Below are 14,544 nucleotides of genomic sequence, written 5' to 3'. Positions count from 1 at the left end.
GGCTGCCTTCACCGTGAGGAAGGGGCGAATCCTCCTGATGTTGTAGAGGAGGAATCTGCAGGACCGTGTCATTGATGCGATGTTTGCCGAGAACGACAGTTGGTCGTCCAGGGTCACACCCAGATTCTTCGAAGTCCGAGTTGACGTCACCATAGCATTATCAATGGTGATGGCCATGTCTCGGTGCGGACAGCCCTTCCCCGGGAGGAACATCAACTCGGTCTTGTCCAGGTTGAGCTTCAGGTGGTGCGTTGACATCCACTTCGAGATGTCAGCCAGACAAGCAGCAATGCGTGCCTCCACTTGTGTGTCAGAGGGGGGGAATGACAGGATCAGCTGGGTGTCATCGGCATAGCAGTGGTAGGAAAAGTCATGGGAGTGGATGACACCACCAAGAGATGTAGTGTAGAGAGAGAAAAGAAGAGGACCCAGAACCGAGCCTTGGGGAACCCCAGTAGTGAGCCTGTGTGGTTCTGACACAGATCCTCTCAGCATCACCTGGTAGGAGCGACCCGTCAGGTAGGATGCAAACAGGGAGAGTGCAGAGCCTGAGACACCCATCCCCTCAAGGGTGGAGAGGAGGATCTGATGTGTTGAACTGGAAGCAAAGGGTTTCTGGGACAGGATACTGTACAGTATGTGATTAACTACTGACAGCAACAACATTCCTAGTCTGAGAGAGAACTAGTTTGAATTAAATGACTTCTGTTCGGTCAGTCCTACAGTAGATGTGAGAGTGATCAAAGAAAGGATTGTTTATCAAACTGTGTATCACATTGCTTTGTCTTGTAAGATCAGGGTGTTTTCTTTATAATACCCTTTATATTGAATCCTCTTAAGCTCCCAATGGCACTTCTTAATTATAGAGAGCAGAACCCATGTAATCCTGCCTTAATGAATAAGAGCATTAGACACGGAGAGAGGGAATTTCTTTGAGAAAATTGAACACATTTTCACAGAAGCAGGATAATTAATTTGTTTGTGTTCAGTGGAACAATAGTGACACTCGTGTGTATGTAAATATTGTCTGTTTGTAAACAATCTTCATCTAAAGCCTATGATTACTTGTGGTCATAGCTGAAACAAACCATAGGGGCAACATAAAAAAATAGGGCTGCAACTATAGCTTATTTTTGTATTGATTGTTATATTGATTAATTGACTAATCGAGAAGCACAGTTTTTGAGTGGTGCCGAAGGCAACCACTCCTATATCTGGCTTTGTCTGTGTGTGTGTCCGTATGTATGTATGTATGTATGTATGTCCGTGTGTCCACCAAGCTAACATTGGTCAAGCATCACGTGACACGTGACAATATGTTGAAAGGGTGTGCTTTGATTGGCTAGCGAGACGCATGATGAAATAGAGCCCTATAAATAGGTGTGTCACTTCTAAACATTGTTTACATGTTTCGAAGTGACATCAGTGCCATCAGCCAAGCTAACATTGGACATGTTAGATTGGCTGATTGAACATGTTAGCCAAGCTAACATGTTCTAATCCTTAGATGTTCTAATCTAAGAATCAGAACATTTCTAGAAAACTATGGTTAAAGATAGGGTAAGTGATTTCCTTTGGTTAAAATAGCACGGGTCTGCTCCGAGGAGCACATTTTCTAGTCTGTCCACAAACATTGATGACAACATCAATACGGGGGTCAATACGGGGCTCATCAAAGGCACCACTCACTTCACACAGGGTGTGATTTTTTTAAATATATTTTATGTTTTATACATCAACGAATCGATGCAAAGACATTTTTTGTAATCGACTAATTTTTTTTTTTTTTCAATGAATCTGATTAAGTACTCATTGTATACGACAGTGTCACACAAATATAGCGGAAATAGCTATAGCAATCTACAAGCTCACAACGGGTCACATAGCGATGCGATCGCTCCTGCATTTAACCACTGTATACTTTGTTGACTGGGGTCCTCCAGGGGTCTAGTCTTGGTCCCCTCCTTTTGTCCTATTTGGCAATTATTTGGGGCCCACTTCTAATACCCTCGCGGGCCACCAGTGGTCCCCGGCCCACAGATTAAGAAACGCTAAATGTCTAAGACCGTAGCGCATAATGATATCCACGGCCACATGAAGGTGTTTTGATCATGAGGCATCTAATGGCATACAACGGGTTCAGGTTGTAACTGACAGTGTGACGTTCTGGATGAACACACAGCATGATGGAAACCATCATCTATGTACCATTAGGAGAACGCTAATTACAGTTGGCAGAGGGAAAGCATGATCTGTTACAGTAAATAATGATGTATTGGTTATCATGTTCAGCACCTCCTTAGAACACCACAACTTGTGATCACTTATCTCACTCTACTTTTTCTAGGATGGATATGTATGCAGTGCTTGTTTAAGTCTTAGCTCTTTCAGTTATGAGCAATAAAAAGAACGGTGAATTGTGCAGGGATGCACTACAGTAGCCTATATTCTATTGATTAGTAGTAAGACTAAACTGAACTGAAGCAAGCGATGTAAAGAGAGGTGCTTGTTTGTTCAAGAAAGGCAGGTTTGTATGTCTGAAATCTTTGAGGACATTATTGGTTTATGCTCCTTGTCGATTGTTGGGAGGATTGAATATCCAATAAGCCAGTGTCTTTAGGGATGTATTTGAGTCGATGATAACAATACAATGAGAACAATGTTCTCACTTTTCTTTTTTTCAGGGAACGCTTGATTCAACCTACAGCATGACTGGATAAGTGACTCAATGCTGCTGGATTAGCTCTAGCTTGTACAAAATGTCAGCAGATATTCAAAGGAACAAAGACAGACAGACAGACAGACAGACAGACAGACAGACAGACAGACATTGTAAATAGCTGTTCACACAGAAACACAATCAATATGTCTCCGCCAGGTCAAGTAGGTTATTGTGGCCTCCTGGTGTCGCTACAATAGGCCAATGTGAAAAGGGTGCCATTTCTTCATAGGCCTTTCACAGCAATCGTACACTGCATTCATGATTTGAGGCATGTGTTTTGCTAAATTAGACCTGCTAGTGGCGCTATAACAGGCCAATGTGAAAAGGGTGGCATTTCTTCCTCGGCCTAGTGGGAATGTGCAAGTAAAATTTCACGGAAATCGCACGCTGCATTCATGATTTGAGGCATTTTGTTCAAAACAAACCAATCCTGCAAACTTTGGAAGCCAAACATAGCCAATCAGGATGGAATATGGAAAATCGGACAGATCCGTATTGATCACATGACTACTGTGATACTGTGTACCGATTTGTGTGATGTTTGGACAAAATCTGTAGGAGTATAAAACAATGGGTTTAGCAAAAATCGGCCTCCTGGTGGCGCTATAAGAGGCCCATCTGAAAAAATTGGGGCAGAGGTTTGGCGTCCAGGGAGAGTGTGTGCACAGCTTCGCAGCGACCGGGCCAACGGTGCCGGAGATTAGTTGCTCACAGACAGACGGACACACACACGGACACACGGATGGGCGGACAGGGTGTAAAACATAGTCTCGGCCATGCTTTCGGCCTGGCGTAGACAATAAAAAAAAACATTAACGAGCGTTCCTTTTCTGGGGGAGAACATCCTAAAATTGGCTTAAGGGACGACCGGCCACGGCCATGTCAATCTGACACAGACATAACCTTAAAGGTTCTATGACATTCATTTTCACTTTTTTTATTTTGTATGTTTTTTGGGGGGGTTTATGACCTCAATTACACCCAAAAAATCAGAACTTTGAACATTCTGTGGATTTTCTGTGGTCTGGGGTTTTCTGAATAATTAGACTGAAAAGTAATCTGAGCTTGGCCCTTGGGCAGTGAAGTCTCAGGCCATTAATGCCGCCCACTCTCCTCCTCGCCCCTCCCCTCCCCTGTCCTTTCCTTTGGGGGGGGCGGAGCAGAGGTGATGATTGACAGTCAAAATCCTTCAACAGCGACACCCGCAGGCAAATATTTATTTTTTCATTGCAGTTGAAAAGGCTTTAGAAATGTGAGAGAAAAACACGTGCCATGGATCACTGGAGTGGATTTTTTTGTTAAAACTTGTTATACACGTTTGAAGGACCATGACAAAGACTTTTAATGTGTGGTAAAACTGAATTTCATGAAACCTTTAAAACCCATAGGCCTACGCCCATATATAGGGAAAGACCACGGCCATGTCACTCTGACTCGGACATAACCATAAGCAAACCCGGTACGCAAGTTGTTCGGATATGCGGATGTCCAGAACTGCCGATCAGACCGATAATTCCATATATGTGCATGCCATTATACAGGGTATGGGAATATACTAATGACAGAATCTCCATATAAAAATATGGGCATTAAAGGGACACAGATAGAGAGACAGATACAGAGGTTGCCATATATGGGCACAAAAGAGACACAGATAGACAGGTACAACGGGTCTCTGACAAAGCCCCCGACACCATAACTCAACAAATCGGTCGGATCAGCGGTGCTACGTAAGTGTGAGGGCCGAACAGCGGCCCGAACCTCTAGTTTGGAAAAAATAGCATTAGAGGGGGGCTTAGAATAGACTTCTGAGGGACTCCTGTCAATGAAATAGTTGCATAGGGTTTAAGTGGTTAACAAAGAATAAAGAAATCCACAACAATGTAGCACTTGACAGCGAGTATTACAGAGAATTACAGAGTATTATATAGAATTACTCAATAAAAATATCAATAAGAGCAGATTATTCCACCATTCATCACCGAATTTACAGGATGTTGCACTAAGGTGAGCACAGTAATAGAGACAAGCAACGTGGTTAAGTATAGGTGCTGGATGATTGCAGTAGCGTTGCATAGAGTTGATGTCCGTCTGGAAGAGGTATGCAATTCATCTGTTAATGAGTGCAACCGCATGAGGGAAGTGTTTTAAATGTGGGAAATATCTCGCTCTGTGGTTGTTTTAGCACTCAAGCCCCTGTAGGGCTTTCTGGAGGAGATAGGGCTTAACCACTTTAAACCTGTTGTATGTCAAATATTGAAAATACCAGATCTACAAGCACAAGATGTGTTGGGGGTGTGAAGCGTTTGTAATGATCTTGCCCACTTGCTTTCTGACCATGGAGATGAAGAGGTTGTGGAAGGTTGGCTGGTGGCAGGTGGTGCTCAGTGGGGTGCGGAATGGATCCTCCTAGTAAGTCCACAGTAATCTCCACTGTCTTCAGAACATTAAGCACATGAACCCTATAGCATCTCTATCCTGGCAGTGGTGGGAAGTAACTAATTACAATTACTAAAGTGCTGTACTTAAAGGGGCTACACCATGAATTTCATTTTTTTTTTAGGTTTTTAGTATTTTTTGGGCTCCCCAGTGTCTCTTGTACCCCAAAAAATATTTTTTTTTAACATTCAGTCATTCATGCTCATTTCATGGATTTCCTGAATGGGCGTGTCTGAACAGGCCATTTCAGAATGGCTGTGCAAGTGATGTCACTTGCACGGATTTTGCATTGACGATGGCCAGACAGAATTGCTCAGTAGCTCCCCCCTGCCCAATAGGACGTTTTGGTATTGCAGCTGAAAAAGCTTGGAATGACAGACAGTCAGATTGTGAGAAAAAATATCTGGATGTTTTTTAGGCTTACAACCTGTTTAAAACGTATTAGGGGCCAATATTTATATATAATATATATTTTTTTAATTCATGGTGTAGCCCCTTTAAGTACAATTTTGAGTATTTCCAACTTCTACTCCATTACATCTCAGAGGCAAATATTGTTCTTTTACTCCACTACAATTATTTAAAAACTTTAGTTACTAGTTACTTTGTAGAATTAATTAATTAATTAACAAAACATTCATTAACCACTTCAGCCCTATTTAAACTTCTCTATCTACAAGCTCACAACTCTGCTATTTTCAAAAGATTTTTATGCATATGATACCTTGTTAAATGGGACATTCTGCATGATTCTTGTACTTGTATCAGATCTATTTCTACATTGCAGTATTGATACTTTTCCTTAAGTAAAAAAAAATTAACGTAATACTGGACATTCCATACTAGGAATATGCGAATATTCAGCAAAAATAGAACCCATGTATTTACCGCCATTCTTTCCACACGTTTTGCCACTACTGCTACAGATTTTGTCCAAAACTCACACAAATTGGTACACATCTCTGGGGTCATGTGAAGATATAAAAGTCAAATTGGCTGCCTTTCAAAGTTTGCGGGCCCTGGGTAGGCAACACAGCCTTTATTCTTTATTCTTTATTAGGATCCCCATTAGCTTCCACAAGGTGGTCGCTAGTCTTCCTGGGGTCCTCACATACATAACATGTATACAATAAAAACAGACAATAGTTAAAATTGTGCAATATAACTAGAATGGCGGAGACCTGTGCTCTGAGGAGCACACTTTTCTAGTATTTCAAATGTAGCTTGTAAGTAAGAACTCTTAACCTTGAGAGCATCAAACATCAAAAAGGTTACAGTCTGAGAGTGAGAGAAACAGGCGAAAACAGTAATGTTTAAGTGCTGTTTATAATATGTTATTTATGTTGTCACCAAATGAAGAGCCAAGGATTAATATCAGTGTGAGTATGATCATGTTTGTGTGTTTGGAGCCGGGTTTTCACTCAGTATTTACTCAGTAGTTACTACCATAACCAGCTGCCATTAATAACTATAAGGTGGGCTGTGGCTGGTCAACTGAACTAACACGCCTGGAGAAGAGAGTGTGACAGTTCAACAAGATTCTGAGTGAGTAAACTGTACGCACGCTATCTGGACTGTAATGACATGGAAATTAATAGTTTAAGGATAGGATGTTTAACCCATTAAATCCGGGGACACATCTACAAATGCCTTCTAAATCCTAACAGTTTTCTGAAAAACGTATGTTGGTATAATATTAGTGGTGCTCAAATTTTTTCAAGTTAAGGACCCCCAAAATTATATGTATTTGTCTGTGGACCACCATTTAAAAAATATTTTGTTCCAGGGACCCCCCCCAAGAAGCTAAGATTTGAGTTACAAATGTTCACTTTAAAAAGAATATATATATTCAAAGATTCAAATTTTCTAGATTTTTCATAGTCAAAGTATGAAATAATGGCTATAGCTAAAATCTTAAAATAACACAGATGCGTTCCCGGTCTTAATGGCTTAACACATTCACTGCCAAGGGTTTTCTAGAACAGCAGCCTCTGCCAGCATTTTTTACGATTTTCTTAACTTTTCAAGTAGTCACAGAATATTTTCCGTGATCACCATCCTCACAGTGATCCCCTCATTACACACACAGGGGTCTCGTAGAATAAAAAAAACCTGATCACGGTAATCCGTTCCATAATTGCAGCCAGTTGAAAATAGCATGTTTCGCCAAAAATACATAGTAAAACACAGGAGTCGAGATACAGAATTTCCCTTCTTTGGATCACGTTATCTCCTGGTCCTGATGTAAAAAAAAAAAACGTAATTGGCAGGCAAGTGGTGTATTTTAAATTACGTTTTAAAATGTCTTTGGCAGGCAATGTGCTTAGTGTTGTGGTGTTTTGGATAGTGCGCTTCAGGGCCTATAACTGCAGTGCTACCAAAGCTGTTGCAGTAGAGGTACTCAGGTCTTGTCAATGCATAAGAGAGTACTCACAGTACTAACATAGTCAAAAGGCAAAGGCCTTCGGCCATGCAGAGACTATGAAAGCCAAGTGATCCACTGCTTCTGATCCCATCTTTCTCTATACACTATAACTATACACTATAACTCAGACAAATCGGTCGGATCAACGGTATATACGTATGTCTCACTAGGAGTGCCTCACCAGCCAGCACACAAAAGGAGGTTGAATGAACAAAAACCAACACTCCCCGAAACAACAGGTTTGGGGATCTGTTGGGAATTGATTACATGTAACCGGCACCTGCATGTGCAGTCTCATTGTTTGTAAACAAGAAACCATGTCTATTGGTATGATCAGTCATTTCTTTGTATATTTAAGTTATGTTACTTTTTTGCATTAAAAAAAGCCTAAAAGTCAAACAGAAAATGTAATTTATACGTTCCGATGTTCAATGGAAAAACACTAAACATTAAATTGTTAATCGCAATTATTTGTATGACAATTAAACGTCAAGTAAAGTGTCGTGATCATGACAGTCACTGATCTAGAATCTGACCCTTGTACTCCTTACTATTGTTGGTTGGTTGTAATGTCACTGATCTAGCATCTGATCTGATTGTGATGTTGCTTATCAGTGGTGTAGCATAGTTTTGGCGGGTGGGCCCCAGTGCAGGCTAATTCGGACATATGTCGTCTTCATAGCTTATGTTTTTGCTCCTGTCCCTCCGTGTGTGTGTGTGTGTGTGTGTGTGTGTGTGTGTGTGTGTGTGCGCGCACGGGTGTGTGAGCGACTAACCGGCACCGCTGGACCGATCGGCATTAAACTTTGCACGAATACTCCCAGTAGGCCAAGGAGGAACCTTTGCGTTGTACTGTGATGCGTTGTTAGTTAGGTTGGCTACTTTTGGAAAAAAAATATTTGGTTTAGAGGGAAACAAGCGGTATAGATGCGCTCCCCCACTTAAAAAAGTAGCACTACACCCCTGCTGGTGACATGATGAACCCTGATCATGGATTTACAGATTCAGTCATTCTGTCAGGGAGAGTTCTGTGCTGCAGATTTTCATCTTTTGACCTGCCACCTCTCCAACCTCAAATATGCTCTAAAACATCTCATTGATGTGAAAGGCCTGGTGGCACAAGAGAAATGGAGATGCTTCACAATCTGATGATTGGGGGTTTGAATCTTGACTTCTATTTTGTGTGGTGATCACATATTAACTCCATCAAGCAGGATGTACAGTAATTAGGTGGATTGAGAACATGCAGGCTCAGAAATCTCCTTAGATCGTTTGTTTGTCTCTTCTGTTGTGGCTTCATCAGTAAGTAATTATTTTGTAATGATTCAGTGATTATATTTGGATTATGCCATAAATTGAATTGTATTTCTGCTGTAAATGAGTAGACTCTAAGTTTGACAAGGCTACTTACACCTGGCTAATAGGTGTAGACAGAGATGGGCAGTATTTTAAATACTTTTTTTTGTATTTGATGAAATTTTTATCAAGATACATACAGATCTTGTATTTCTGTATTTTAAATACATAAAATATGTTATCATTTTATTCTCAAATTGTAAAACCATAATAAATGCCATGAAATACATATTAATTTGGGGGTCCTTGACTTGAAAACGTTAGAGAACCACTGGTTTAAACCGCATCTGTGACCATAGCACCTGAGGTGTTATATACTTCATGCTAACCACTTAACCACAAAGCATTTCCATTTTTTCCCCTTCTCCGATATGTGAAATTCCAAAAATTAGCAGAACGCCAGGGTTAAAGTGGTTCAATTGTACCCACGTGAAATCTATATACTGTAGAGTCTAAGTTATTAATCATAAAGCATTCTGTGTCTGTTGATGGTGCATGGTGATGTAGCCCTGTTAGTCAAGATCAAATCCTACTATACTATAGCTGTCCTCCTGGGAATCCTCTATACTGTCTAATTATCTGCTCTCTCTGCCTCTACCCCCCTCTCCCCTCTCGCTCTCTGCTCATAAAACAAAACTAGGACATTGGGAAAAAAGTGGACCACCACCCACTCCTTCAAAAGCACAGAAACTCAGAGAATTAAAATGAAACAACTTCATGATGTTTTATTGCTCATGTTGATTAAACCATGTTTTTAATATTACAAATGTTTAAACTCTGTTTGCCTTTTAGGGCTGTACAGTATAACACAATACTTTAAACTGGACAATATGACATTTTGGGCATTTCACATAGGGCATTAATGTGATTAAAATACATATTTTTTTTTTAAATATTACATTTATTTACCTGTATTAAATCACTTGGACTGATCAGTTATAATGTGAGATTACAGTACACAGTACATGTAATAGCGTATATAGTGTGTCAATAGCATCCAACACGCCTATTAAATTTAGTCGATTCTTTTAACATTTGATTGTTACGGTGTGTCATTGTAATTAAATTAGATGACACTGATAAGTGAGCCTGTGGCAAACAAATAAATTATGCATTGACCATAATAAAATCCCTTTCATTTCGTATTGTGGTACCTTCAAGGCATAAACAGGAACACTATTGAAAAGTTGGAGGGGAGAAAATAATGATCATCAATCTAAAACTTTACAAAAGTGAATCAATGAAAAACTGTAGCTTCTTCAGCAAATTAGAACACAATGCTCGTAAACTGACCACGGGGATTTCCAACGGAATGAATGTGACCTCATAGGTGATAGCAGGAACGATGTATACCAATTAGACCCATAGACGCAGTAGCACCATGCTTTCAGTAAAGATAATTCCTTCCCTTGGTGTAACGCTTCTTCTAAATAGGTTGTATATATTGGTGGAAGCTGTGCGCAAAGTACATTTGTAAAACAAGTCAATGGGCTGACCTGGGACCAGAACTCTGGGACTCATTCAACAAGGCTGCAAATGGCAAACACAACTCTGGTCCCTCTGGAAGTTGAACCACGGTCACTGAACTTCTGTAGCTTCTGTCAGTTTCTGTCTGACAAAGTTTCTTTGACTGAACTTTGATTGCTTTGTACTTCAGATTGCATCTCCAGTGCTACAGGTCAGTCATGGTAATTGTCATATGCCAGTTCGCACAAATGCATCTGCAGTATGCACACACCCACACAAATATATGCACATCTTGTTGTTAATTCACACACATACCCCCCCTCTCTCGCTCTCACACACACACACACACACACACACACACACACACACACACACACACACACACGGGCGTATTTTTGTATAACAATGTTTTTGGTGTCTTATAATCCCATAAGGGAAGGGTCTTGAAGGACAAGACACAAGGAAAAAAATGCATTCATTCATTCAGTCACACACACACACACACACACACACACACACACACACACACACACACACACACACACACAGTCTCTTTGGCTCTGCACAGCAGTGGTAGATCACATGTTCCAGCCCAGACCGATGTGGGTGGCCAACAGATAACACATGGCTATCGTACACGTCATTATCATCATGGGGAATCCCAGCCTGAGAGAGAAAAGAAAAGAAAAAAAATCGTAAGCAAACAATGTCACCCTAGATTTGTCTCCGGACATAATGTGGAGGAAGTCCTCAGCATAACATTGGGTCATCTTAGAACCGTCTCATATAAGAATTGTGGTCCAAAAATAAACAAACTGTCCCAGCGCTATTGTCAAGGGAGTTGGCTCTGTATCGTTTACGATAGTCAATCACTCATACTTGATACACTCTGTTTCTGGCGAAAAAACTATTAATTCGGCGGCGGGAGCGTTTTCTCGCAGTCAGTTGATGCTTCATATCCATATGAGTCAAGCCACCAGGCTCATTTGTTTATTTTTGGAACACAGTTCTTATATGACGTGATATTAAACACGTCTATGGGAATTCAGAATGGGGAAAAACAAATTGACCCAGGTAGGATGAGCAAATTACGTCAGACTTCGGTGATCTATAAAGCCTAAGTTATACTTACTTGCGTGTGGGTGTCGTGCACAAACAATTGTCGATCTACAAGCTCACATTGTTGCAACACATTGTGAGCTTGTAGATCTGCTATTATTGGTGCGTGATGCCAGCGTGCAACTGAGTATAAATCAAGCCCTAGTCTCACGCATTTCCAGATGATCAGAGATATCTGCCTGCCTACCGATACGTCTGGGGGCATCAAAATCCAGTTGTAATAAACCTACGCCCACTGCTTTGGGAACCAATCATATCACCGCCCCAATATGAGGGATCGCCCTAAAGACTTTGGATTGGTTCTGCAATGCAGTTTTATTTTATTTTACAGTCTAATAGTTTTTTTGCAACGAATGCTGGGAAATTGTCACCAGTCTCTAGTTGAGCAAAGCATTTGAGCCAAGTATTTAGACACTGGCTTGTGAGTCTATGTAAGCCCTGCTATTCAAATGGCATTAACAGGAAACAGAGATGCCAGATTTCCTGTCCACTCCTGTTGCTTAAGCAGCTTTCCTGGTGAGCCGGCGCTCCCCACGAGTGACATGTGCGAAGTCCTTTATCTGCTTGATTGTGCCACAATCCCTCCGGTAGAAGCGTCACCAGAGTAATTACAGCTGTGTCTAGTAATCCCTTCTCTACCCGCCCACCCTCACCCACCCCACACCCAGTTCTATCAGTGTGGTATCTACCCTGGGCTTTCTGCATCACTCTGAAGTGGGAGATATTTTTGGATCCTTCCCTGGTAGAAAACATGTGCTGCCAGCTGTTGAAACAACTGATGTTTAGCTCCTCTTCTTTGCACACTTTGACTTGGCTATTACGTCGTCAGAGAACAATGCTTTTCACAGATTGTGATTACACTCGACACCTAATATTTGATGGACGTGACAACTCTATCGCTTAATGTTCTCTATCACCTCTCGACACTAAGCAATAGGCAATATTAGATATCTGACACAGCAGTTCTTAAACCTCTACGATGTACGTATGTCAAAGATACTCCCAATGTACACGACCAGACATTGTATAACAAAGAAGTTGAGTGGAATGGAGCTCGTTATTACATTCAAGTAATTCCAACAGTTTTTTCTATTGCACATTCAAATCCTCATTGTTAATTTGTCAATTTGTAACTCAAAGAATGGACAAATGTAACCAAATTGACCCCTTACGGGTCCATTGGGTCCATTTGGTTACATTTGTACACTCTCTGGTTTGAAGTTTGAGGTATCGCTGCTTATTACAAAGTAGCCTATAGCTGTCCCACTTAATGTCTCATATAACGTGCTATCACCCTACAGGTATTGGGGTGGGGGGGGGGGGGGGGCGAGCTAGTGGAACCTCACAGGAGAATCAATGTCTACATGCAACAAGCCCTGGGATGTGTAAACAAACTCTTAGTCATCTGGCATGAGGTCAGTAGACCAGCAGAACAGTGACATGTGAGGATTAACAAAGAACAACATAAGAATGAAGAGAGACAGGCCAAACAATGACATGTCACAAAAGGCTTATAATGTTTCCCTTCAAATAATATAGTGCTGGGAGAAAGACAACAATTCCTCCAGAATGTACAAACATAGCTGTGGTTTGCTAATCTAAACATTACATTTCAGGGTGGGTTAGTTTGAGACCTGCTATTTTCATCTTAATTTAGGCATATTGGATGGTGATTGGAGTGGATGTGCCAGATTTCTTTCTTCAATTAAACAAAGACAAAACTGTAATTGTTTTTGAGGCCAAGGAAGAATGATTAAAAATCAGCGCTCAGCTTCAATCGGCAATGTTAAAAACCCCAACCCAAGTCATAAATCTTAATGTAGCCATTAACTCAGACTTGACTTTCTACAGCCACATTATGACACTGACCATGATACTGACCATGATGCTGACATGATGTTGACATGATCCTGACCATGATGCTGACATAATGCTGACCATGATACTGACCATGATGCGGACATAATGCTGACCATGATACTGACCATGATGCTGACATAATGCTGACCATGATACTGACCATGATGCTGACATAATGCTGACCATGATACTGACCATGATACTGACCATGATGCTGACATAATGCTGACCATGATACTGACCATGATGCTGACATGATGCTGACATGATACTGAGTCTGACCATGATGCTGACATGATGCTGACATAATGCTGACCATGATACCGACCATGATACTGACATAATGCTGACCATGACACTGACCATGATACCGACCATGATACTGACATAATGCTGACCATGATACTGACCATGATACTGACCATGATACTGACATGATACTGACATGATACTGACATGATACTGACCATGATACTGACTTTTTTCTTTCATTTACTCACCCCATGAAGCCTTGCATTCATGGGGATTTTTTTGTTATTGTCGCATTCCTGAGCCAATGATCCAATATATTGTAGGCTTATACACAAATCCACAGACGCGCTGCCTGTAGGCAGACGGAGGCAGCCATAGCTGCAGTGTCCGCACAGCTACAGTATGGCTGCCTACGGCTGCCTACAGGCAGCGTGTCTGTGGATTTGTGTATAGGAGGTGGTAGGAGACCAATGCAAAACTATATAAAACAATAATATAAACGTCAAAACAACTCTCACAGTGTAATCACAGATGTCTACTGATGATCCAGGTTCAAAGATAATGTTTTAAATATAGTATTGCTCTTGTTAAGGTATTCAAGGCTCATGGGGTGAGTAATTGATAGAAAATAAGTAATTTTTTCGGGTAAAGTATTCCGACTACTGTAAAGAAATCGATCAGACAACTGCAGTTGATTCAGAAAGCTGATACCAAGAAAGTGGATGATGTGGATCATAGCACTCAATTTCTCAGATATTTTCACTGCCTCCCTTAAAGAATTGATTTTAAAATATTACTGTGTTGGTTTATAAATCATTGAATAGTTTAGAGCAAAAATACATTTCTGATTTTGTGCTACATCATGAGCCATCCAAACCTCTTGGGGGGTCTGGGACCACCTTGG

At 40.9% G+C, this 14,544-nt stretch overlaps 1 protein-coding gene across 1 annotated transcript in view; it reads right to left on the bottom strand.

The window, feature by feature from the left end:
* Positions 1 to 10,891: 10,891 nt before the first annotated feature.
* oca2 (oculocutaneous albinism II) overlaps positions 10,892 to 14,544 on the bottom strand; it is a 79,359-nt gene continuing 75,706 nt past the window's right edge. The window contains exon 24 of the mRNA XM_084067847.1: positions 10,892 to 11,075. Coding sequence (XP_083923973.1) covers positions 10,988 to 11,075 — 88 coding nt within the window. The 3' untranslated portion in view covers positions 10,892 to 10,987. The remainder of the gene's footprint in view (positions 11,076 to 14,544) is intronic.

The sequence above is a fragment of the Gymnoscopelus microlampas genome (genome assembly GCF_963454915.1).
Source record: "Gymnoscopelus microlampas genome assembly, chromosome: 9".
NCBI classification, from domain to species: Eukaryota; Metazoa; Chordata; class Actinopteri; order Myctophiformes; family Myctophidae; genus Gymnoscopelus; species Gymnoscopelus microlampas.
Note: the sequence above shows the minus strand (reverse complement) of the source record. Positions and strands in the feature narration are given on the sequence as shown.